The 24336-nt window shown below is 47.2% G+C and overlaps 6 protein-coding genes across 7 annotated transcripts; 2 read left to right on the forward strand and 4 right to left on the reverse strand.

The window, feature by feature from the left end:
* Positions 1–764: 764 nt before the first annotated feature.
* Positions 765–2961, forward strand: LOC120455300 (band 7 protein AGAP004871). Its single transcript, XM_039641340.1, has 4 exons — positions 765–1036; positions 1847–2360; positions 2434–2599; positions 2670–2961. Exons 1-4 carry the CDS (start codon positions 868–870, stop codon positions 2871–2873), a joined length of 1053 nt encoding a protein of 350 aa, XP_039497274.1. The 5' UTR covers positions 765–867; the 3' UTR covers positions 2874–2961.
* LOC120455303 (NADH-cytochrome b5 reductase-like) lies at positions 2950–3942 on the reverse strand. The gene has a single exon (XM_039641343.2). The coding sequence runs from the start codon at positions 3940–3942 to the stop codon at positions 2992–2994; it is 951 nt and encodes a 316-aa protein (XP_039497277.1). The 3' UTR covers positions 2950–2991.
* A 119-nt stretch (positions 3943–4061) lies between these two features.
* On the forward strand, positions 4062–6583 carry LOC120455299 (transmembrane protein 185B). The gene is made up of 4 exons (XM_039641339.2): positions 4062–4373; positions 4448–4518; positions 4944–5518; positions 5577–6583. The coding sequence occupies exons 1-4, from the start codon at positions 4336–4338 to the stop codon at positions 5967–5969; spliced, it is 1077 nt and encodes a 358-aa protein (XP_039497273.1). The 5' UTR covers positions 4062–4335; the 3' UTR covers positions 5970–6583.
* A 29-nt stretch (positions 6584–6612) lies between these two features.
* Positions 6613–12410, reverse strand: LOC120455302 (post-GPI attachment to proteins factor 2-like). Of its 2 annotated transcripts, XM_039641342.2 has the most exons (6): positions 12080–12146; positions 10427–10485; positions 9866–10060; positions 9054–9318; positions 8768–8986; positions 6613–8698 (listed from the first exon to the last, which is right to left on the reverse strand). In XM_039641342.2, exons 5-6 carry the CDS (start codon positions 8955–8957, stop codon positions 8538–8540), a joined length of 351 nt encoding a protein of 116 aa, XP_039497276.1. In that variant the 5' UTR covers positions 8958–8986; positions 9054–9318; positions 9866–10060; positions 10427–10485; positions 12080–12146; the 3' UTR covers positions 6613–8537. The 2 variants fall into 2 exon arrangements, with proteins under 2 accessions (XP_039497276.1, XP_039497275.1); XM_039641341.2 differs by lacking the exon at positions 10427–10485 and having other exon boundaries at positions 12080–12410.
* A 903-nt stretch (positions 12411–13313) lies between these two features.
* On the reverse strand, positions 13314–18918 carry LOC120455448. The gene is made up of 6 exons (XM_039641654.1): positions 18778–18918; positions 15798–18548; positions 14749–15600; positions 14513–14686; positions 14247–14448; positions 13314–14183 (listed from the first exon to the last, which is right to left on the reverse strand). The coding sequence occupies exons 2-6, from the start codon at positions 18515–18517 to the stop codon at positions 13569–13571; spliced, it is 4563 nt and encodes a 1520-aa protein (XP_039497588.1). The 5' UTR covers positions 18518–18548; positions 18778–18918; the 3' UTR covers positions 13314–13568.
* Positions 18919–19268: 350 nt separating this feature from the next.
* Positions 19269–22239, reverse strand: LOC120456829. Its single transcript, XM_039643877.2, has 5 exons — positions 21850–22239; positions 21481–21790; positions 20199–20920; positions 19796–20144; positions 19269–19732 (listed from the first exon to the last, which is right to left on the reverse strand). The coding sequence occupies exons 1-5, from the start codon at positions 22027–22029 to the stop codon at positions 19425–19427; spliced, it is 1869 nt and encodes a 622-aa protein (XP_039499811.1). The 5' UTR covers positions 22030–22239; the 3' UTR covers positions 19269–19424.
* Between the last annotated feature and the right edge of the window lie 2097 nt (positions 22240–24336).

A 24336-nucleotide genomic window follows, 5' to 3' on the forward strand; every position in this document is an offset into this window, starting at 1 on the left:
ACACAGTATTTTCAGTTCTTCCCCGTTCTCGAAACACCTAAATTTGCATTTATATATTTGCTCTTTGCTTATCTAAATGACGCAAACTGCGATTGGCATGCCACTTCAAAGAGTGTGGCAGATAAGCTCTTCAGCGCTAATGTGACCAAAACCAGAGTTGAGTCACCACCAATGCCTCCCATGGCTTCAATGGCTCCCATGGCTGGAGGAGCCTAACCCCGTGACCCCCAATCACAACAGTCGAGATAAGAAATTGATTAAACACGAAACGATAGAGCTTTCTCAGCTTTCATTGATCGCTGGGCGGAATAATCTAGACGTACGCCTCCAGTTGGCAATTCTTTCGGAGCAGGGCAGTGAGTCATCATTGGGTGACCCATGGCTCTCGGCTTACAGAGCCGCTCTTGGTGATTCCCCGCGCGCAGTTACACTGCATGAATAACTGAAAAGAGATAGATACAATTACAGATACATTCGAGAGCTATAGTGAAAGATCGTTATATACTGCTTAAGTTATATGGTATATGCTATACTCTAGATATGCAGGATCAATAAAGGATCTATTTTTTAGGCAGCAGAAGTGATTTGCAGTGCTACATTTCTTTCAATGTGCCCTCGCATTTGAGCCGCTCGGCAGCGCAGCGGAACGATAATGCCTCGCATTGGCGATACTTCGTATCTGGGAGCGCAGTGCGCTCTTATCACGTGAGAAGCGTTCGCTTTTGGGCACTCAATTCGGTTTGGCTTTTGCGCCGCTGGCTGCGACAGTTTCGAGTCCATAGCTGACCGGAGAGGCCGACGACCAGAGCACCAGGCCCAGCACCAAACCCAGCACCAGAGCACCAGAGCACCAGCACAGACGCAGCAATGGAGCCGCACCAGGACTCGCCCGTGTACGCCAACTACGAGGACATGCGCAACTCCGGTCCGGCCAGCTCCACCGCCTACATGGTCAACATGGGCTCCGCCGGCATGGCGCCTGAGCCGGCACTTCGAGTTCCGGGCACCACGCAGCAGTACCGTGGATTCAAAACATGTAAGCGGGCAACATCGATAGATACAATAGCCATAGATACATATGTATCTGCATATGTACAGCAGAATGATAGCCATCCAGTTCTAATAGATCGTTGTAGTTGTTGGCCATGTTGAACAATGAACTCCCACCGATTTAAAGTTTATTTACTGCCAAGCGCTAATCACTTGAGATCGATTGTGATACCATTTCTTGGAATCGCCGGTTCAGATAAGATTGCAATAGCATTTTGATCGCTTGAGAAGTTTGGTTTCAGCTTGAAAATATTCAATCATCAATACTGGATTCTGTTAATAGTATTCACTAAAAAAAAAGGACTCACATATGCAATTCGTCGTATATTAGATAGGAGTTCTAAAAATACAAACATAATGGACTATCTGTCGCGTTATCAGAGTAGATTGTTGTTCCAAGTTTTTCACTTACCGGAGTAGCAATCCCAGCTAATCCTAGCTATTCGCAATTGGCCATTGCATTGATGTTTCAGTCGTTGGAATTTCTATTGGCCAATTTTCAAGATAAGAAACTTATTACGGCTGCTTGTTGTTAATCCGGTTTATTTGGGTTCGATTGCCCCATAATGTATTTCTCTCCTCAAAGTTATTTACTCCTTTTAATTAGTGTTTTAAGAGTGGTGCGGTGAAATCATAATCAAGAATTCAATGATAAGGTGGTCTTACTGGAATTCGGACAAAGGCGGTACTTAGAGATACCCGGACTTCCTCTTGGCTCTCGAAATGAAGTGGCATTTCTTCCGTCACAATTATATGGCTTTAAGCATTTCAAGTTTTCCCCAACATCTATTTGCAGCGGAGAACGAGCCGAGGGGCTGCATGGAGTGGGTAGTCACCCTGTTCTCCGTGCTGATCTTCATCATCACCTCGCCCATCGCCATCTTCATATGCTTCAAGGTGGTGGCGGAGTACGAGCGTGCGATCATCTTCCGGCTGGGCAGACTGAGCGGCGGAGCGCGTGGTCCCGGCATGTTCTTCATCCTGCCGTGCATCGATGAGTACCGCAAGGTGGACCTGCGCACGGTCACCTTCAATGTGCCGCAGCAGGAGATGCTGACGAAGGATTCGGTGACGGTCACCGTGGACGCGGTGGTCTACTATCGAATTAGTGATCCCCTTTACGCGGTCATCCAGGTCGAGGACTACAGCATGTCCACCCGCCTCCTGGCGGCCACCACGCTGCGAAACATCGTCGGCACTCGCAACCTGTCCGAGTTGCTCACCGAGCGCGAAACCCTGGCCCACAACATGCAGCACACCTTGGACGAGGCCACCGAGCCCTGGGGCGTCATGGTGGAGCGCGTTGAGATGTAAGTAGCCTGGCATTTGTAATCCCACAACCGCAATTCCTCACTTGCACGCATGCCCTCCATTCGCCGGCAGCAAGGACGTCTCCCTGCCCGTTTCCATGCAGCGTGCGATGGCCGCCGAGGCGGAGGCTGCTCGTGATGCTCGTGCCAAGGTGATCGCCGCCGAGGGTGAGAAGAAGTCCGCCACAGCGCTCAAGGAGGCCTCCGATGTCATCTCCTCCAGTCCATCGGCCCTGCAGGTGGGTGTTGTCCTAGTGAATTCGAAATGAACTGCTGAGCACTGATTACCATTTCAATCTCTTGCCACAGCTGCGCTACCTGCAAACGCTGAGCAGCATCTCCGCCGAGAAGAACTCCACCATCATCTTCCCCCTGCCCATGGAGCTGCTGACTCCGTATCTGGCCAAATACGCCCACTTGATGGGCCCGCCACCGGAACTCAAGCAATCCCCGGAGAAGTCCGACAACTTAATTTTAGACGCACAGGCCGCTTGGCCGAAGACCAACCTATGATTTCAATTAAGGACGCTAAGAACAGTTTAAAAATATTAATAATGTCTTTTTTTTTAATAAAAGTAATTCTATTATCATTATTAAAATATTTAATAGCACCTTAAATTTTTCCTCGCATTTACAACATATATATGTTAGCCGGATCTACGTCCAATGATTGCGTTGCCAACTGGGCCATGATCTTTTGAAACCTGGAATCGCCAGCCACGATGAGAACGCGCTGTCCGGGAATCGCGGAATTGAGGTGGTTGCCCAGTTCAGAGGCATCTAATCGGGACACCTTTGCCGTCTCCTTGTAGCGAAGAGTGTTCCGCAGCTGAGGGCACTCCTGGGCGCAGTGTCCCGCCTCCTGGCAAGCGGGCGAGTCGCACTGCTGATGCGGCAGGTAGAGGCAGCTCCTGTAGTTCCAGAACTGAGCGAACTCAAGCATCTCCTCGCGAAAGTATACATGCTGTAGGTCGCGAGCGCACACCAAATGCCACAGGCGACTCATATCGTCCTCGTTGTCCAGCACCTGCCGCACCAGCGGCAGAGTGGGTGCAATAGCAACTCCCTGGGCGATAATATAGATGCACTTGGCCGGCTGTGGTTCGTGTACGTATTGCCCGATGGGACCACGGAATTCGAGCAGATCGTTGGGCTGCACAGCTTGCAGGTGCCGTGACATTGGTCCCTCCGGTTGTAGCTTCACCAGAATGCGAAACTCTTTGGCCACAAAGTCGCTCCAATAGGGCGAATATGGTCGCAGCAGGGAGCCGACGCGCATCATCACATGGTGACCCGGTGGAATGTCAAGCACCGTGTCCTCCGCTCCCTCGCCATCCTCCTCCGCCGCGTGGGCAAAGTGCAGGAGCAGCACCTGTCCATCGGATCCAGATTCCAGAGTTTGCCGTCGCAACAGACGAAACTTCGTGTAGCTCAGGATCACGTTGCGTTTGCCCGCCAGCAGGACGCGTTCGCTCGGCCGCGGCTTGTTGTCAAGGATGCAGTTGGTGCAGCCATTGCCGCAGCAGTCCGAATCCTGCAGCAGATCCTCTTTCTCCGGCAAATCCTCAAAATAAGATAACATTTGTCTGGGCCTATCGCAGCAATCGATAGCAGGCTATCGTATCCGAAAATCTGGCGATTTGTAGCCAGAGATCTGGCTAGTCGTAGTGAAGGCAGCCGCCAGACCAGGCAGAAATTATCGTTATCGAATCTCGAGACAGATATGCCAGTCAAAAAAGTGTGTAAATAAAACAAAGAACAGAATATAAGTAGGGAAAGGGGTGAAAGATCGACACCAGACGCACAGTACCAACTGCCCCCCACTCCACCAAAACACACATCCCTGTACGGGCGCTGATCGCTTCAAGGAGCGGACGCAGTGCGGCGGGTGCCCACGAGCAACTAGTGTCCAGGTACCAAGCAGTGTCCAGTGTCGCGCTCGCCATTGCCATAGCTCTATGGTGTCCCCAGCAACATGAACCTGGAGTCTCTGTTCCGCGACTTCAATCCCTGGTGAGAAGCCTCCGACTGCGGACGCCCGGATCGCGTGAGAGTTCCAATCCCTAATCCGCCATGTTCTCTTCCAGCAAATTCATCGTCCACTGCAGCCTGTTCACCTTTGTCACGCTCTTCGCACTGCGCCTGGACAACTTCATAGGTGGGTATTGCTCTGTGGAATCTCTCGAAAACGCAACGTCACCCAAAATAATAATAGCACAAGAATTTATCAAAATACAACTGGCTTTCCGTTGAACGATGTCTTATACGACCCACAGAAAAATATGTGGACGCTGCACCATCGCTCATCATAATAAACCAAATCTCTATTATACACGGTTTAACTAGCATATCTAAGATTGGCTTTAGCGATTGCTGTGATAGCAGTTCCATTTTCTGACCATAGAGAGGGTCATCCAAATTTAGTCATTTAACGAGAATTTTAGTATAATCCATCAGTTCTACAGCTATTTAGTAAAGTAACTAAGATCAATCATGTAATTGTAAAGGAGGTAGATAAATTTGTTGTAGGAACATTAACCATAACATTGGCGTAACCTAGTTTAATCGAATGCCTTATTCCAGATTGGCCCTACTGGGCGATTTTCACACCACTGTGGATATGGAAATGCACCGCCATCCTGGGTGCCATCGTGGGCGCCATTGTGTGGTGTCGGTATCCACATTATCGGCTCGAGGGCGACGCCTACACGCAGTTCAAAGCGATGCTAATCTCGCTGGCCCTGCACCTGATCCTGCTGATGTTTGAGCTGCTGGCCTGCGATAAGCTGACCTCGGACCGACATCTGTGGGTGCTGGTCTTCATTCCGCTGATCTTCGGCTCGGTGGTGAGTGTGGGCGCCTGTGTGTGGGCCGTCAAGCACGATCGCTCCTTCGAACTGGAGCTCTTCCTGGCGGTCAACGCGCTTCAGTTTGTCTCACTGCCGCTGAAGCTGGATCGCTTTGTCTACTGGAACTGGGACGTGGTGTTCGTGCCCATGTGGATAGTTATATGCCTGAGCCTGGTCAGCGTTTTGTACAACATCATCTTTTGTGGCATCATGATGCGTACGCCAGAGGTCTCGCTGCAGCAGAAGAAGGCGGCATTAAACGCAGCGGTGGGCAACATCTGCACGGTGCTTCCACTGCTCTGCTTTCAGGTGAGTGCACATCCAGTCCCTTAAAGATTTTGCATTACTAAACCAACTATTCCGCCAGGTGGTCATTTGCGACAAGCTGGACGGCGAACTGAAGTTCCCGTACATCGTGGTATTTTCGCCCCTGCTGGTCTCCATTATGGCGCTAATCATTCTCAGCTCTTCGGCAAAGGGCGGCAACATGTGGTGGTTCGGCATCCGCAAGTCCTTTAGCCAGTTCCTTTTATCTGCGATGCCGTTCCTGCAGGAGTACGGCAACATCAGTTACCATCCGGAAACCCACAGCAATGCCGCACAATCCATGCCACTGGACGCAGCGTCCTCGTCGACGAGCATGGCGGCCAGCGAGCAGCTGCACGAGTTCGGCAAGCACGAGAAGAAGGGCAAGAAGGGGGCCAAGAATGACATCCTCAAGCCCGTGGTACCGTTCGTCAGCATCGACCTGCCGGACTAGATATAGACAGCCAGCACAGCACATAGCAACAGAAACAGCAAACAGCAACATCAACAATAAATCGCAAGAACCACGTAGACATAAGGACAGCCCCTCGGCACGCGCACACGGAGATGCCGCACACCTTTATTCAGGTGTTTATGTTAAGCATTGCATACCCAAACACACTCACACTCACACATCGGCCGTAGCTTTTAGACTCGTACTGAATTTTAATTGTAAGCCAAACGCTAACACCGCCCACAAAGCATGCCCCCAACTCCAACCACTCCCATCGTCCGCACCATGCTCCCTCCCACGCATCCGCCTGCATATAATAGATGTACATATATACAGATCCTGGCCACACGCTTCTGTTTGGGTTGTATTGTACCTAACCCAGACCCGAATCTGACTCCACCTTGACCACTGTTTGCCTACACAAATTGAAGAGAGCAGCATTTGGAACATTGACTCGTGGCCCTATATATATGTGCTAGTATTATATGTTACATCTCACACACCTTGAGAAACCACTTATGTGTAATGCCCTACTATAAATTGTAAATAATTAACAAAGTACGTGAAAACGAGAAATATACTTAAGTGCTTCCAAAATGAGGAGACGATGATAACTCTCTACTGAAATGAATCGCAATTCGTGTGAGTTGTATTAATCTTTATTCAAATTAGGAAGCTACAAAGTTTACATATTTCATAGTTAATTTTGTTTTTCGTTTTTTTTTTTTTTAATTAATTCTCTTACGTTGTGTCGCCTATAAAGTTATGCAAAGGTAAAAAGTTGCATTTTAAAAAGTGACCATCCTAGGAGCTGTTGCTCTCTGCCGGATAAAAATAATTGGAGATTAGCCGGTGAGCGGTATATATAAAGCGCATATGTATACATATATGAGTATAGTCCGCACCCGGATCGGATGCAACTGGAAGTACATATCCTTTGGGGGGATTGGGCGAGGGGAAGAGAGAGGCACATAATCGGAAATCGAAACGGAGCGGGACAGAGCTATAGCTATATAGAGATATATAGTGGGCCAAACGCAGGGCGTGTAAGCATTAACAATAATTCAAATATATATCTGATCGATCGATCGCGAGGTGCAACTGGCAACTCAACTATTGCATAACAAATCGCATGAGAGTGGGTGTGAGCTTGCGTTTACATAACTTTCAAGTGAGTATCCGTTCGTATATCGTTATTGTGTGAGAATTAACAATTGTTTCATTGGCTTAGCTACGTTAGTTGGGTATTGTGTTACCTAGAACGTCGATCGTTCTCTCTCTCGCAAATACTCGTACAATGCACAATCGCCATCATAATAATAATAATAATAGTAACGGTAGAAATAATACTACTTATGGAATAAAAGCATCCATCCGCTTAACGCAGCTGTGTATGGTACAAAGTTAACCAAGTAGCAATATCAATTTGAACTCTCCTCGATTTCGACTAAATTCTCTTGTGTAGAAAGAAAACACCTACGCATCTCCGTCACTGCAAAATATATAAAGACCCTAATCTGGTTTACAATTCGGTTACCTATGGGCTTCTAGTTTTTTCACCCGATCGCTCAGCAACTGCGAATACTGCGGATTGCTCCGTCCGTCGAATTTCATTTCACTATTAAAGTTGGCTAAGAACAATTGTTTACGTTTACTGGCTACATTTACTTATGCATACCGACCATCTGACAACGTGAGCTGAGCATCAGAAGCTGCAGCACCTCCACATCCATTCAGATGATGGATTTTGAAGCTATGGAGTATAGTTTTCATCACTGCTCGGAATCGGAATCCGTGAAGGTCCTTGTTCGTTGCCCGCAGTTATGTCGCAGCTTAATGTCTATTGTCTGATTACCGTCTATTACAATCATGTCCTTGTTCTATTTTTGTTCTGGGGCGGGCCAATAGGGCCGGTCCCAAGTACATAGGCTATTTCCCGCTGCTCGTTATCATCATTTTGTATAAACGATATGTACTATGTGGTAAGTAATGCGACTTCTATTTACTTAACTGCCTAACAAATGAAACTGGTCGCCTATTGCTGGCTCCTTGGATTCGATTCGAAATTGACATGAGATCTGGCGAGTTGCGATCCATTTGTTTGGTTTTCGGTATTGGTTGATTTCGTTTTGGTTTTGCTTTTGGTTTTGGTTTTGGTTTTTTGTTTGTTTTGGGTGCACTTAATCCCTATGTAACTTATTTCACGTATTTAGAATGTGTACTTAGAACGTTATGCCCTCTAATCTGGCAAATTTCTTTACATAATTGTTAAATTCAATAGTTATATTAATCGTGGAACTATGGAACATTTTGGATTCGTATCGTGTTACATTCCTTATCGCTGGATTTTGCTTCGGTTTCGGTTTCGCTTTTGGTTTTGTTTTGATAAGTTAGTAAAAAAAAAGAATCGAAGAAATAGAAGAAGGCTAAGTTTGCTATGGTTGATCGGTATGGAAGCGCTTAGTTTTAAAGTTGAAGAAGTTCGTTAATTGTACGTTTCGCACGGGAATTACACGCTTTGTAAACTGGAGAAGTGGCGTGCTGGCGGCATCTCGTCCTGATCTGAATCTAGTCCACCTTCGGCCGGTTGCTCAAATACTGGGCGAGATTCTCGCGGGGTCCCTGCACGATCATCATGAACTGCGAGGGGAAATCCCAGATGATGGTGAAGTGGAACAGCATGTTGGCGATGGCGATCAAGTACTCGAAAAACGCGAACCAACTGAAGGCTGTCAAAGGAAGTAGAGTATAGATATTTATTATCTGTATCTGTATCACAAGCTACATTAAATACCCACCCAAGTCGTGACAGTAGAAGCGATGTTTGGCAAAGAACACCAGCAGGCCGACGGTGCTCAAGATGGAGACGGCGAAGAGGATCTTCTTCCACTTGATGGACAGGCGCTGCTTTTCGCTAAGCTCCTGGCCGGCATTGAGGATCCCGTTCAGCTTGATGGTGGCCAGCATGTAGCACAGCGAGCAGATCATGAACGTGATGAAGATGCGCTCGTGAACGGCTGGAAGAGATACACGAGACGAGGGTTAGAGCAATCAGATGTGCGGAGAAGGATGGGCAGAACCTACGGTAGTTCTCGCGATTCGATATATAGGTGACGCCGCCCAGGGACGCGATCTCGATGCAGTTGAGCACCAGGATCAGCGTGATGAGCAGGCTGGTCTGAGGCACCTGGGCGGGACTGATCCGACGCAGCTGCGAGCGGTAATAGTTCTTGTAGACGAAGGCGATGGGGATCCGCGGTCCGATGTGGAGCGCGATGCTGAAGCGCCAGAAGTAGCGCTGCGGACTGACTCCGGTAATTGCACTTATCGAGGGTATAATGTTGTAGACCTGTGAACGAATATAGATCGGGTTCATCATTAGTAGCCAGTTTGCAGAGTTAAGACTAAGTAGGAGATACCCTCAACCTGGATGGAATTTACTCTCAATACAGCCAAAGGAAATGAATCATGATACAGATAATCAATATAAGAGTAAATAATATCAATAATCACATATAAATCTATTAAAGAAAACTTAGTTTGCGCAAGGAATATATCCTTTTCACAGCAAAATAAGCAAGATACCTTTATATCTACAGCGCGGTCACAAAGTAAATAATTTATAAACAACAAATAATAAAACATTGAGTTTTAAACCTCTGGCGAAAACATTAATCAAAATGACCGCTGGGGAAAATAAAAACCGCCATGCGTTTTGTGACCGAATCGTTTGGAAAAGTGGATTTGCGTGTCTCCAATCTCAGCGAACAGTCCGCGGGGATGACAGTGATTTGTTGGCCACGGGATTAACTGGATTTGAAGCAGTTAGCCGCGCCCAGTTCAGCACATTCATAGCCCTGAATCCCCTCTGGATCCCCCCGAGCCCATTTACTTACGCGGCAATGTGTCTCGTGGACATCGTCGTACTGGAAGACGTAGGCGGTCACGAAGCACGTGAAGAGCGTCACCAGCGGCAGCAGGGCGGTCACCACGCACAGCTCGTGGAAGCTGGCCAGGTAGTGGATGGCCACCTGCTCCTCCTGCGGCTCCCTCGCATCCGTCTGCTTGGAGCTAATCGTTGTTGTGTTAATCTGCAAGGAGTAAGGGGTCATTAGGATCGTGCTCATGTGATGCAAAACCACTGCGTACTAAACTTTGGATGTGCGAAATACCATATGAAATTGAAACGGAAACTTTTATGACGGAGATATCTTTTGATTAATAATTGGGTGAATTAATTCAAATTCATTTGATAGTTGAAAAATAATAATTACCCCCTGCAGTTCTCTTTCTAAAGGTAGTAAATCAATAATAGGATGTTTCTTTAATAAATTCCTTTATGTTGTGCCTTTTGAAACTATTTCGCAGGAAAGTGTTGCTCCTTTCATCCCAGGACTACAGTGGTTTCACCTCTTAAATGAAGGGAGTGGGGGCCCAAATGGAGCGGCAGCCCTTACCTGGCTATAGTTTTCGGGTCGGGTGTTCGGTTTGGTTAATGCACAACAACGAAAAAGCGCTAAAAATAAAGGTAAAAATAGAAATGAAATGAAAAACCAAACAGAAGGCGTCTGAATAAATCAATAAACAAAAGACGAACGATATGGGGCGCAGCGAATTAAGGCGGAAACTATGCGATCCGGCTGAATAATGGATGCGGTTCGCCTGGCATCACAAACTGGATGAGCCGGAGTTATAAATAAACAAGTCCTTGAGCTGGGTAGCCAAGCGGGTAGCGGGTAGCGGGTGGAGCTGCGTGGCAGGATAATATGAATGATATCTGGGGGGGTGGCAAGGACACTGCCTCCCTCTCCCTCTACCACTACCTCTCTCTCTCGCTCGCTCCAGTTGAAAGCCTCTCTCGCTCGTTCTCTATGGCGCTGCGAAGCAGCAAAGGATTAAGGACCAAAAATAGACGAGCCTCGCCTGACGTAACCATTACCAACGGCAGCTGGCCAAAATTAATTAGCTCAAAGTTAATGGGGGAAATTGGCCGAGCGTCAGAAATGATATTAAATATGTGCTGCGATTGGAATCGGGACACCGGAAGCAAGCAGCTCGCCAAGGAAATGGGCCAAAGGTGGATGGTTGAATGGGAATGGAAATGGGTGGGTGGTGGCTATTCCACAAGGACATGGCGAAATCGAATAAATGATTAAAACGAGTACCAAACAAACAAGCGACGCTGTGTAAACACACGCATTTCGAAAATTAGTCAAGCCAGCGAGAAAAACTAAATAAATGCGAAAACGTGTAGGCAGCGGTGCACGGAGAATATTTTTCATCAGTTCAATATTTTTCAAAATTCCAGAACTTAGTCGGGCTCATAAATCAAGTAGCTGTACTTCAGAGAGATTCAGTTTTTATTAAGTGATTTTATTAAGTGATTTTATTAAGTGATGTTTTATTAAGTGATTTTCTAATTCCAATTCAAGGTATTCAAAGTGTTCAAAAATATATTACTAATCCAACAAATTTGGTTATTTCAACAAGTATCCCATTATCTTAGTATCTTAGGAATCGGTATTAAAACCATTTTCAAACAGGATTTTGGGTTGAAAAGAGAGGATTTGGGTTTACCAACCTTACTAGATATTCCTAGTATATAAAAAAGTTTACTGATTCTGTGGGTTAGAATTCGAAAAAGGCTTTTCGAGGCATTTTCGCGATATCTGGACCAATTGGAAAATATTTTCGGTGTGAATAAGCGCGGGGGTGCGGGGGGTGGCATGCGCGCTAGCTGCGGAAAATTACAACAAACGAGCCGAGGAGCATGGAAAATAAAGCACACACACACACATACATATACAAACGGACGCACACACACACACCCAAGCACGGTTGTTGTGCGAGTTCAGTACGTTTTTGCAGAGAAGCGGAGTGAAATGGGTGGTGTTGTTGGAGGAGAATAGGTGGGGGTGGGGGTGGAGCTGGGTAGGGTAGAGGGTAGGGGGTGTCACTAAGCGTGCGCTGCCTCCGTTTAAAGTTATATAATTTTTGGCCAGGCCAAACAAACCATAAATACACACACTGGCTCGCACAAACACTTTAAAATACAAAAAAAAAAAGAAACCAACAAATTTTAGAAAACTCGATGGAAAAACTCCGCTCACCGCTGCTGGGTCGCTGGATCCGCCGGAGCAGCTGTTCCCGCCACCTCCGCCGCCGTCGCCACCGCACCTGGACACCAGGTCCGTCGCACCCATTCCGCTATCTGCCGCGGATGACGTCGGCGCTCCGGTGCTCTGCTGCATTTTGTGGTCGCTTGTCGGCGCTGGCGATGGCTTTGGATTTGGCTTTGGCTTTGGCGTTGCTGCTACTGCTCGTGTCGCTCCCGTCGATGGTGCTATTTGGCATAATTTGCATGCCCCAAACGCTGCCGTCGCCCAGTTGTGACCGCGCGCGCGCCTCTCTCGCAACTGCTGCTCCTCCGCGGGCCGTGTTCCCAGTTGCTGCTTTCCGCTTTCCTGCGCGGCCTGGTCCCACTGGCCAGCCGGGGTGGCCACATTGGCGATATACCGTTAGCTTTCCTTAATGCCGTTATGCTATCTGCTCCGCACGTTGCCAGGGTCACACTGTTTTCTCGCCCTTAGCGCGCTTCTATTTTCAAATTCACCATACAACACAAAATAGCTAAGCTAAAACAAGTTGTTTAAAGGAGAATTTACAGAAAGTTAAAGCTTTCAACTCATTCAATTATGTTTCATGCGAGATTGGAGTGTACCATGTGAAATTTCAAAGCATTCTCCCCTTTATATCCTGCTCCCCATGGGCGGTATTAAAGCATTATCGATTTTCGTATATTTTTGTTTAATATATATTTCTTTGTAGTTCGATCTGCAAAAATAAATTATATTACATTGTGTACCTTAGATTTAGAAAGGTTTACTACATTCGAAGAGTCTAAGAAAATCTTTACAAAAACAAAACTTATACCTTTAACCCAAATTTGCCTACAAGTAGCTAGCAGCATTTGTTTGAATAAGATTCTACATTTTCAAAAATACTGAATTAAGATTGATTTTCTTATTAATTACCTAGCTTATAGGAATATCGCGACCTTTTCTTAAAAAAGCAAACGTAAGTAAATTTAAAAAAAAACCTGTAGTATTAGTATGCTTTCATTTATCAGCGACTTTGATTTTCTCATCCAAATTATAAACGATACAAAAAGCAATTTGTAGAAAACACAAGAAAATTTAAGAAAAAAATTAAATCGAGTAATTTCTAGTTAAGAGTTAAGAATAGTACATTATACATATTGAATTGGACATTAAAAGTGCATATTTTGCTCTATTTTGAATATTAAATGTAACTCAAGGATATTCTGCGATTAATACATACTTCTTCGCTTTGCTTTTACTTGGTAGCATTTTATTGAAAAACTAGTTTCTCTGTTACATATGAATGTGAGAACGAGTTTATGCACCAGCACATGTTTCAGCCATCTCGATTCTATCGAGTAACCGAGATCGTTGGATGGCTAAACAATTGTTGCGAATTTATGTTTGGAGTGTCTCTGTTAGATTTATAATAATAAATAAAGAACTGGAGTCCCCCTTTCTTCTAAACTTGAATGAGTCGCAGTGTGTTTGGACGCCTTTACTGCCACAACTCTCCGTCGGCGATCTCCAGAGCCATCTTCTTGCGGAAGTAAAGCATTTCCGACTGGGAGAAGGTTATCGGTACATCACGCGTTATATACTCGGCAAACATGCAGCTGAAGACGCCGCAATCGCTACCATTCAATTGCTGTGGTATATTCTGCACGCTCTCAATCACGAAACCGCTGGTGTCAAACGGCTGCTTGCGCTTATCTAGTGACTCCTCGCGCAGATATTTCTCTAGAGCGTCCAGGACTGGCTGGTTCGGCTTTCCCATGGAGTCATAATAACGGATGGTCTTGTTGCGCAAGTGAATGATGGCCATGCACCAGTGGACTCCGTTGCAGTGCACTGGTACCGGGATTATGTCCTTGCTGAACAAGTCCACTTTGCGAGTCCAGCGCTTAACGCCAGCATGCCCAGCCTGCAGGAGGCGGGGCACGAAGAATGTGTTCATGGCGTAAGTGGCGGGCAGTTCGCCAGCTCGCTTCTCCGAGCGTTCTGTCAGCAAGGACATGTAGAAATTGATGACCTCGTCGTTAAGCCATTCTCCATCAACAAAAGTGCGTATGTCTTCGCTAGTTATGTGTAAGTTGAATTTAAAAATAAGTTCCTGAAATAAAATTGTATTGTGTGAATAATTGTAAAGTACGCATCAATATATTCATATGCCTACCACTGATTTTTCCTTGTCCGTCATGTCGTAAAAGCGATCGTCAAGCTCCTTTGTTAGCGGAATGAGCTTGGTCACCTTCTTCTCGACTGCGCTGTCCAGTGGTCCGATGACAAAAATGGGTTTGTGGGGTATGCGATATTGGAATATGTTTTCCCGCAGTTTCAGTTCATAGGCACGGCGTTCATCTCGGCTTTGATTAGCCCTGAAATTGGAAAACAAAAAAGTCTATTGCCACTTATGCTACTTTTAGTGCTGCAAATACTTACTGCTGTTCAGCTAGTCCAAGAAGATGTTTGGATTCCTCTTGACGTCGCGCCGCTCTTGCTTTAAATTGCTCCGCGAAGTCATCCTTAAGGTAGACGCAACTGGCGAAACGACGGTGCAAGGAATCTGTCTTGGTGAGCCGGGTGGGTTTGGCGTTTAACGGCTGTGATGCGACACTAATGGATGATAAAATCAGGATGTTTCATTAGGGTGTTTCGTTTGGATGTCAAGCACTTACGTCTTCTTGGCTTCGTTGGCTTTCTTGTCCTCCGAGCCATCAGTAACGGAAGTGGTCTGAGCATCAGAATCAGAAGACGAGCAAGTTGAACAGGAGCAACTTCCGGAGGAGGATCCGCTGCTGGAAATAGTGGATGCATGGCTGGCGGCGCTATTGCTAGGGCTTCGCAATAGCTGCGGCGATACCGGAGTCCTGTTCTCCTGCTCCGCCTTACGGTCAATCAATTTGGCGTACTCTGTACGCTCACGGTTAGCATGGCTTAGTGACGGCGACTTCGATACATGAGATTGGTTGCCACGCAGTACGGAGCTCCAGGTTGCCGCCTGGGAATCAATCCGCTGAAGCGGCGGCGGGGCTCCGGGCTTGACTAAGCGACTGCTCACGGAACTACTGTGGGCCACGGTATGGATAAGGTTGATATACTGCTCATGCTCCATGCGCTCCATTTCGTGGGTCAGAATGCTTTTCTCCACCTGAGCTGGTGCTCTGCGCATCGTATGGTTGGAGTGCCCATTTACACGGGACTCGCCGAAGCCATTCTGACCTAGACGCACCGCATCCGAGTAAGTCAGGGGCCTGGCTGATGGCCCAGCGTTGGCAAATGTCTGGGACGGCTCCTCATCGTCTGAGAGGTCAAATGGGGTGCGTATGTAGGGGGCTTCATTGCGCACCCGGTGCTGCGTGTATACCGGCGAATTGAATATTGAGAGCCGCTTCGAGCTCTGTGGCTGATCCCGCTCGGCCATGGACTTGTTGGGAATCAGGTCCTCAGCAGTCTCATTCGTTATGTAGCGGGGAAAGCTGTTGTCCACACGCCGATACTTGATCAGACGAGGGCTCTCTTCTTGGTTGCTGTAAGAGGAGTAAAACCATTAGTGGCAGGCTCTACATGTGAGTAACAAGAAATATGCCTAATATTTTTGATTATTTTACTCTATTGTCAAATCGAATTCTTTTTTTTCTGGCGCAAAGATTTTTTTTGTTTAATTTTGATAAAATAAAATAAACTAACATAAGATCTCACATGTGGGCAAGACCTTGAAGCTTACCGTCTTTTCCGGGGTGAAAAACTGTTTTCCGGCTGGCGGTCGGACCCACGACCTTTTCCGTTTCGAGCCTCGAATCCCGTTCCGCTCTCGCCGGTGTCAGATTCACCGTCTTTGGAAGTATACCAACCGGATAACAAGTCACGGATTCTTTTTAATATTTCTAAGCCCATTGAAATGTCTTGCTGGCTGATGCTTGGCTTCGTGGAGCGTCGACCTGATAGCTGCTGCGCTGGCTTAGTTTGCTCGTCGCACACGAAGATCTCTCTGAGCAGGGAGATGCTCTGCTCGGTGGCCTGACCGCGTATAGCTTCGCTTAGAACCTTTTGGCATACATCGGCCAGCTTCTGGCGCAGAAGGAAAATGGCCAGGCGGTGGGTTTCGGCTTGGGGTTGCTCTGGATCGGCAATCAGACTATCGGAGATATCGCGAATGAGTCTGAAGGTTTTGCGAATACACTCGATGCTGGGATTGCCCGAATCTAGGTGCTCGCCATGCCCAGGTGAAGCGGAGTCTGATATATCTTCTGGAGTAGGTGATGGTCGATCCTCAGGAGGAGGGAATGGCACCTCGCGTTCAAAACCAAAGTACTGATACTGGCGGCCTTCAGTAGGACCTGTTTGATAAGCCACTTCTCCCTCCCGTTGGACCTCGTATATCTCGTCCACCGGTTCGACCTCAGAACTGTTTTCCGATGATACTTCCAATTGATCTCCAAAGGATTCACCAGCAAAGTTCTCGTCGTACTGCGCCTCCTCCTCAGATTGTTGATCCTCGATCTCAGAATAATCCTCTTGGTCCTCCTCCTGAAACCCAGATGCCGCTAGCCGTCGGTTGTACTCTTCAAATTCGGATGCAAGCAGCGAACTTTGCTTTTGGATCTCAATAGCAAGCGGGTCTTGTGGCTCTTCCAGTTGTTCCTCCTGTTGGTCTTGCGGTGTGAGAAGCTCGCTTTGCTCCTGGGTATAAGTGGTAAGCTGGAAATTCTCCTGCTGGAACTCGGTTGTTGTCTGCTGGACGTGCTCCTGTGTGTCAGTTACAAACTGGAGATTTTCCTGCGAAAACTTGTGGTATTCCTCTTTATTTCCGGTTATAGCCTGCGCTTCTTGCTCGTGATTACCAAATGCGAACTGCGGATTTTCCTCCTGGATTTCAATAAATACAGTCGGCTGATCTGGGTTCTGTGTATCAGGCGTAAACTGGAAACTTTCCTCCTGTACCTCGGTTACATTTTCATGATTTTGTTGCTGAATCTCTGTAACAATCTGCAGACCTTGCTCCTCGATTTCAGATGCGAACTGAAGACTTTCCGTTCGGATTTCAGCTGTTTGCTGGACGTGTTCCTGACCGAATTCGCTTACAATCTGTTGTTTTTTCTCCTGAATTTCGGGTATAGTCTGGAAATCTTGCTCCTGATTATCAGTTGCGAAGTTTAGATTTTCATCCTGGATCACGGTTACAATCTGATGACTTTCTACCTGTATATCAGTTACAACCGGAGATGCTAGCTGAAAACTTTCTTTTGGGATTTCGGTTTCAGTCTGTTGGTCTGTCTCCTGAATTTCAGCTGCAAACGGGAGATATTTCTCTTGGATTTCAAAGACAATTGGGCTTTCCTCCTGGATCTCTGTTATAGTCTGATGATTTTGCTCCTGGATCTCGGTTAGAATCTGAGAACTTTGTACCTGTATATCAGTTTCAACAGGAATCTGGTTTTCCTCCTGAATCTCGGTTATAGTCTGATCATTTTGCTCCTGAGCCTTAGTTACAATCGGGTGATTTTGTCCTGGGACTACACATTCAAGTTTCTGATCCAGCTCCTGAATATCAGACTCGTTGTTGTTTTGTTTCTGAACATGAGTATAAGTTTGCTCGTCTTGGATATCTTTTATTTGGATTTCGGGGACAACCTGGTGGGTTTCCTCCTGGATCTGGGTTACAATCGGGTGTTCATGGACCTGGTAGTGTAGCGGCTGGAGTTCCGATACGAGCTGAATGTTTTGTTGCTGGTTGGCCGATGCTCGCTGCGGGCTGACCTGCTGTATGGGATATGTGAGCTGGTGGTTTTGCTCAAACTCAATCTGTAAATCAGCTCTACGATTGGAGTTGGGCGTTAGTTGGTTTGGCGTGAACAGTGGCCCGTCAGAGTTGCCTAGCAAGGGGGAGGGGAAACGCAGTCTAAGCGGCGAATCCGTCAGTTGACAGTTTTGCAGCTCCTGGAGACGGTGTAAAGGCGATCCAGCTGGAGAGTAATGCTGATTTGGAACTGCGACACACCGCGGCAGCAGCGGCGAGTAGTTCTGGTTCGGGAACGCAAATCGTGAATCCCCTGAAGGCGAGGAGTACACATTGGTTGTCGAAGTGGCGGATGCCGGTTCAGCTGGAAACAAGTGCGGTCCAAGCGAATTGCCCCGCGATGGCGACAATAGCGTGTGTCCTTGATTCTCCTGCCAAGGGAGCTGTGCCGCTGCGGCAACGGCTGCTGCTTCTTCCGATCTGTTCTGTCTTACCAACGAGTTGCCCCGACTTGGGGTCGTGCTGCAACGTGAGTCCGCATGAGAGACGCGTTGAATCTCGGTTGGATGTGCTGCTGGCGACGCCGGAATTCGCTGGCCTGCTGGCGAACCGACTACTCGGACTGGCGACCCATTGCTTTCCACTCGGAATGCGGATTCGTGTGCGGATCTGGTGGACAAATCGGCGTCCTCGGTAGGCAGCGACATGCGTTTTCGCTACCGCTTCCGCTGCTCTTAGCTGCAATAAAATTTAGATGCGAATAATTTAATCGCGCACAAGAATCACAAGAAAAACAATAAAGAAACCCGAGCCGGTAAAGCGCAATCCCGATTTTGCGCATTTCTCGCCGTTTTTTGCTTTCTTTTCTTTTTGCCGCTTTTGTGGCCGCCGGAAAATGCCGCCCGCTAATGCTGCAGCTGCAGCGCACTGTATGCCCCTGCACTCGCCCCTTGCAACAAACACTTACCGCTTGGCCAGCTGATAAGCACTTTACACTTTTCAATATGACTTGGGAAAAATTTGCAATGCGACTGGAAGAAAATTTTAAAAAGAAAGAAAATTCTGAGTTTTTTTGGCGTGCTGGTTTAGTATGACCGTACAATCGATTGCTGTGTAATGCCAAAATAACTATCGATGTCTGCCTACAGGAGTTTGAGGGTTGGCTCATCACAGCAGGCAGCTCTTGTCACGCAGCAAATGTAATTACCTAAAATTATTTGAAGAAATAACGATTGCGGTTAATTTTACAAAACAAACTTCAATTTTTAAAGCTAAAAATTAAAAATAATGTTTTTGCACTTGAGGGATAGTCTCGAAGTTTTATTTTGCATATGCGCAGATTCCGGGAATAATGTATATGTATGTATATTGTGACAATATTTCCCAGAATTTATCCCAAGGATAAATTATTGTTAAATGAATTATGGATTAAATCGAGCTCTGCTAGTTTATAGTTTGTATATTTATTTGTTAATATCACTGCACAAGTACAACAACAACGTCAGCTACAGCAGCACACACACACAAACACAAACAGACACACACACACGCAGAGATAACGGAAACAGTGCAGAATGCCTTGGTGCGTGAAACCGCGCGAATTCTTCAATCCCCTCAATCCTTGCCCTGGCAGCAGAAGAAGAGGAAGTTCCAGAGCAGCGAGGTTGATGCGTAGAGTGCGCCGGCCAGTCCCACGGTGGCCTGGAAGGAGTACCGCTCCACCACCCAGTGGGCCAACGCGCCCCACAGCAGCACCAGAAGACCGTTGGTGAAGTGCACCGGCCGGCGGATGGCCGTCCAGTTGGCTCGCGTCATGCCCATTTGGAAGACCAGCTCCTGCAGAAAGGCGGTCACCACCTGGCCGAATCCCAGCAGCACGGCGGACACGCTAAGCAGCAGCTTGGAGGTGGAGAAGCTGATGACTGGGGGGGAAAAACAGAGATGGATCTATTGATGGCTCCGAGTATGCTTGATTGAGGACTCACAGATCAGTGCCAGGCACTTGCAGAGGCTGCCCAGCGTGTGCCACTGGAGCTTCCGCTTGTAGAGGCTCGTCCCGAAGCGCGGAGTCATCAGGGAGAAGCACATCCAGGGGAAGGCCAGCAGCGAGAAGAGGAACGGGATCTCGGCGTTCTTCAGCGCATGGTGGCTCACCGCCAGTCCGGGCAGCACCGTCAGGCACATCACGTAGCTGAAGATGTCCGCAGAGAGGAGCAGCGTGGTGGCGTACAGCTGCGGCACCAGCAGCGCCTGCTGCAGCGGCATGGCGATCTTGTCCAGCAGATTCCACCACAGGTGCGTGGTTACCGCCCGCGACATTCGCCGGATGCGGCGCTAGAAAAGAGTGAGAGATTACCAATGCTGTTTAGAAAACCATAATCCACTCACCAGGTTGGCATAGTCGGGAGGTAGGGGTGAGGAGCTACCTGTTCCGGTTCCCGTTCCCGCGGCTAAAGGATGCTGGGGCGTTAGTGGATATAGACGTCCATTGGACAGGGACTTGTGCGACGTCTGCGAGGCGGACATGGCGTAGTTGTCGATGGTCGCATTGCTCGACCGCATCATGGACACCGTCTCATCCTCCTCGGGTATGATTTCCATGATTTCGACCCCGTTGGGATTCAGATACGTCACGTACGCCTCGTCGGTGGCCAGCATGTAGTTGCTGTGGGTGTCCACCACCACGGCGGCGGCGACAGCTGCACTAGGTGTGGCATTTTCGGTGGTGGCCGGATTCCGCCAGGTGTGCGTGTCCAATCCGTCCAGCTGATCTGCCACCAAGTTGGCCGCCAGTGCGGCTCGCAGCGGCAGTGCGGCGAATCCCGTCTCCGCCTTGATCACCGATATCCGCTTCGTGGTGAAGGCATCCTCGCGATGCTTGGTGATGATCAGGCTCAGCGGGATGAGGTTCACCAGCAGGGCGGACATCAGCACGATGGACTGGGCGGTTCCATAGAGGGTGCGCAGGCTGGTGAACACGAACGAGAGGAACAGCTGGCAGAAGGCCTCGCCGCACAGGTGGATCGTCTTGCGTACGTACTTGTCCTCCCGCGGACGCACTGCCTCCAGGATGACGTGCGTCTTCCACAGGTACAAGCTGGAGCCGATACCTGGGACAAGGGATTGAAAGTAGTGTTAAATATGGAGCGTTTCTGATATCAACATAACAAATTCTTTCGAATTTTAACTTTATATTCAGTTTGATTACTGTTTAACATCATACGTATATCATAATTACTGTTTAACATCATACGTATATCATAATTACAACTTTTATATGTTGCTTTAATCTAACTCATAGCTGCTTAAAACTATGAAATTAAAGAATTCGAATAACATTTGTATACATAAACAAAAACGGAGTGATAAGGCGTGCAGCATGATAATGCCGCCCACCAATGTACGTATACGTCATATATTGCATATACGATAAGCGGCTTATTAGCACAAAGAAGCTGTCGTATTTTAACATATATTGTTTAAAAATATGCAAAACTTTCCCTTAAAAGTGCACTACAAATATTAGACTGAGCAGACAACTAAGTTTATAAGCACAACTGTACGAATTATGCGACTTCTTTTGTGGATTCCCGCCTTTTTGGATGGTAGATTGCAGATGACAGATTAGGCAAAAGCTGGTTACGCATAAACGGAATCCCAGGTAACTTACCTGCAAAGCAGCCGTAGAAGACAATGGCCACCACCTGCGTGGTGGTGGTGACCACGATCCAGGCGGAGGAGAACAGTATCCCACTGATCATCAGCGAGACGCAGGCGATGAGCGTGGCCAGGAGGAAGACCCTACGGTACTGCGTCGTCTCCCTCGATCTGCCACTGTACTCCGTGTCCAAGTGCTCCATGATCGAGCGGCAGAGCTCCCCGGTGGCCTGGTAAACGATCGCCGGCCAGATCCTCAGCACCAGATCCTTGTCGGACTCCACCACGTTCCCGTACAGATAGGCGGGCGTGGCCAGGAATGCCTAGATCTCGACGGGATTAGGCGGGATTCACAATGAAGATGTATTTACGATGTATTTACGTGTATGGCGAAGCCGCAGAGCATGTACTTCTGCTGGATGTGCTTCTTGACCACCCTGCGTCTCTGGATTCCGGCGGTGGCTCTGGCGGTGGAACGTCGCACTGGACTGGTGGCAGCCACGCCCACGCCGGATCCGACACCACCGCCGCCGCCCACCCCGCCAATCGCTGAGGTTGCCATCTAGCTGGCAATACCGATGTGCTATCCGGCTGTGTAGTCTCTGCTGGATGTGCGCTGGATGGACGACTAGATGGCTAACTGGGGAAGTTGATCCGTATCCGTTCACTGGACGCTTGGAATTTTTGTGTGCGCTCCGTCTAGTCGCTGGCATTCATCATTCACCAAACCCCGAAAACCGTTTAGATAATGGTCGCTTGCACACACATATGGAGCACACACGAACCAGAAGCAGAACCAGACCCAGAATACTAGGAGAATCGGAGAACCGGAGAGGCAGGCTGATAACATCGGGCCTCTTATCACGATATACCAGATATACCACATATCTCTGTCCACACACTGCACAAGTGTATCTGCGCAGCTGCCTATCTACCCAACTACGTATCCGTGTATCCATATAGCCGTGTATCCGTGTATCCGTGAGATTAACGTCAGATATGTAAAGCGTTTGCCTGCAATTCAGTCAGCGCGCAGCGGCGTCAGCGACGGATTATATTTATGGCCGCCACTTGGAGCAGATAAATGGATACCGGGCTGGACATATACAACTGTACACCTAGATCGACAGACACCTGTTGGTGGGTGGTGGATGGTGTGCGACCAGAACGGAGAACGAGGTCACCCGATTGGATTCCTATTGATCCGTACTATATCGTTAGTCTGGCGTTCAAGCAATCTCACTGAATAGTGCTTTTCATGGGAAATATATCTTCTTTGGTTACCTCAAACGTAGATATGCGCTTATCTGTTCGGAAGTATCCATTAGATTGCAGATAGGTGACACAGAACTGCATTGGTAGAGCCCAAAACTTTTTACAAAACATTACAATTTTAAAATCGCTTATTTCTAAAATTTCTATATTTCTTAGTATGGAATATTATATTATTTAAGTTCCCAATCGAACTGTGTTCAAAAATGAAGATTCTATTTTTACGATTTTTTGCAAGTTTTTGTGCAAAAAATTAAACTATCAGCTAATTAGTTTTGTTTTGTAATGTAACAAGCTTCCTTACATGCTGCTTACAATCAAACACATTGCAGTACCATCATGCTTTCATGTAACTCGTTTTACAGGGTATTTCCAAGGCTGACAAATGCGGTGTTTGTGAATGGAAAACGCGTGCCATTAATCAACGTGCCACCGACTGCCCATCCACCTCATTAAGCATCCCATCAGATCTGAGAAGCTGGCATGGTGGCTAAAAGCAATTTGTGATTAGAACAGCCACATGCGACAAGCTCCTTTCATTTGGCGACAAGTAGCAACAGATACAGATACTATTGCAGATATATGTAGATATAAAGAGCTGATACTTGGACATATAGATATATAGTCGGGCAGATAGAGAGGTAGATCGACGGATAGATACACGTCGTTGGGTCATTATTTTCGGCTATATGCAGCATAATTTATAAGCATTTTTATTATGGTTTTATTTATGATTGCTGTGTTCTCAAATTTGTTTGGATGTGCTCCGCTTTCGCCGATCCTTTATTGTTATTGCAGATTTAGATACTACTGATGAGATGAGATGAGATGGAATGGGATGGGATGGGAATACAAATATTTGCAGCTACACTATACAATATATATCGGCTTACTATATCTTTTCGCGCGGCCATCTATTAAGATCACACGATGACATCGACCAAAGGGGGAGGACTCTCGAACAAATTGATGAGACAGGTGGAGCCGAACTGAACAAGAATGTATATCTACATATATCCATAAGATTCGAATGATTCCGTTGCGGCGCTGAGAGATTTATTTTATTCATTTCATGTACACGATATTCGATTTAATGAGCAATTTACTGGGGCAAAACTGAATCAAATCCAATTTAATATTGAATATTGCACATTGAAGGCGGCAAATGGCCAATTCGCATTAGACAACTACTGGTGTACCGCGTATTTCTTTATGTTCCTACATACATACGTACAACTTGTGAGTCTCAATCTGAATCTGGCTATATATGCACATATATATATATATATATACTTGATCGTAAAGCGGGAGGCGGTCGCGAAGGCGATCTAAAATAGATACGACCGCCAGCTTTAACGGTCGCCCAAAGTCGACTGCAACTTTTAATGGCAAATAAAACAAATGCCGGGCGGTAAAAATCGAATTAAATGGCTAGAAATTTATGAATAAAGCGCACAAAGTTGGTGAATAGTTTCCTGTGTTCGCCCACAAAATTACTCGCCATTCGCCTTTTCACCGAATTGCTTTTTCACGATCCTTAAACAATAACGATCGCATAAATGTCGCCTGCTGAGTAATTACAAGCTTGCACTTTTTA

The sequence above is a fragment of the Drosophila santomea genome, chromosome X (genome assembly GCF_016746245.2).
Source record: "Drosophila santomea strain STO CAGO 1482 chromosome X, Prin_Dsan_1.1, whole genome shotgun sequence".
NCBI lineage: Eukaryota > Metazoa > Arthropoda > Insecta > Diptera > Drosophilidae > Drosophila > Drosophila santomea.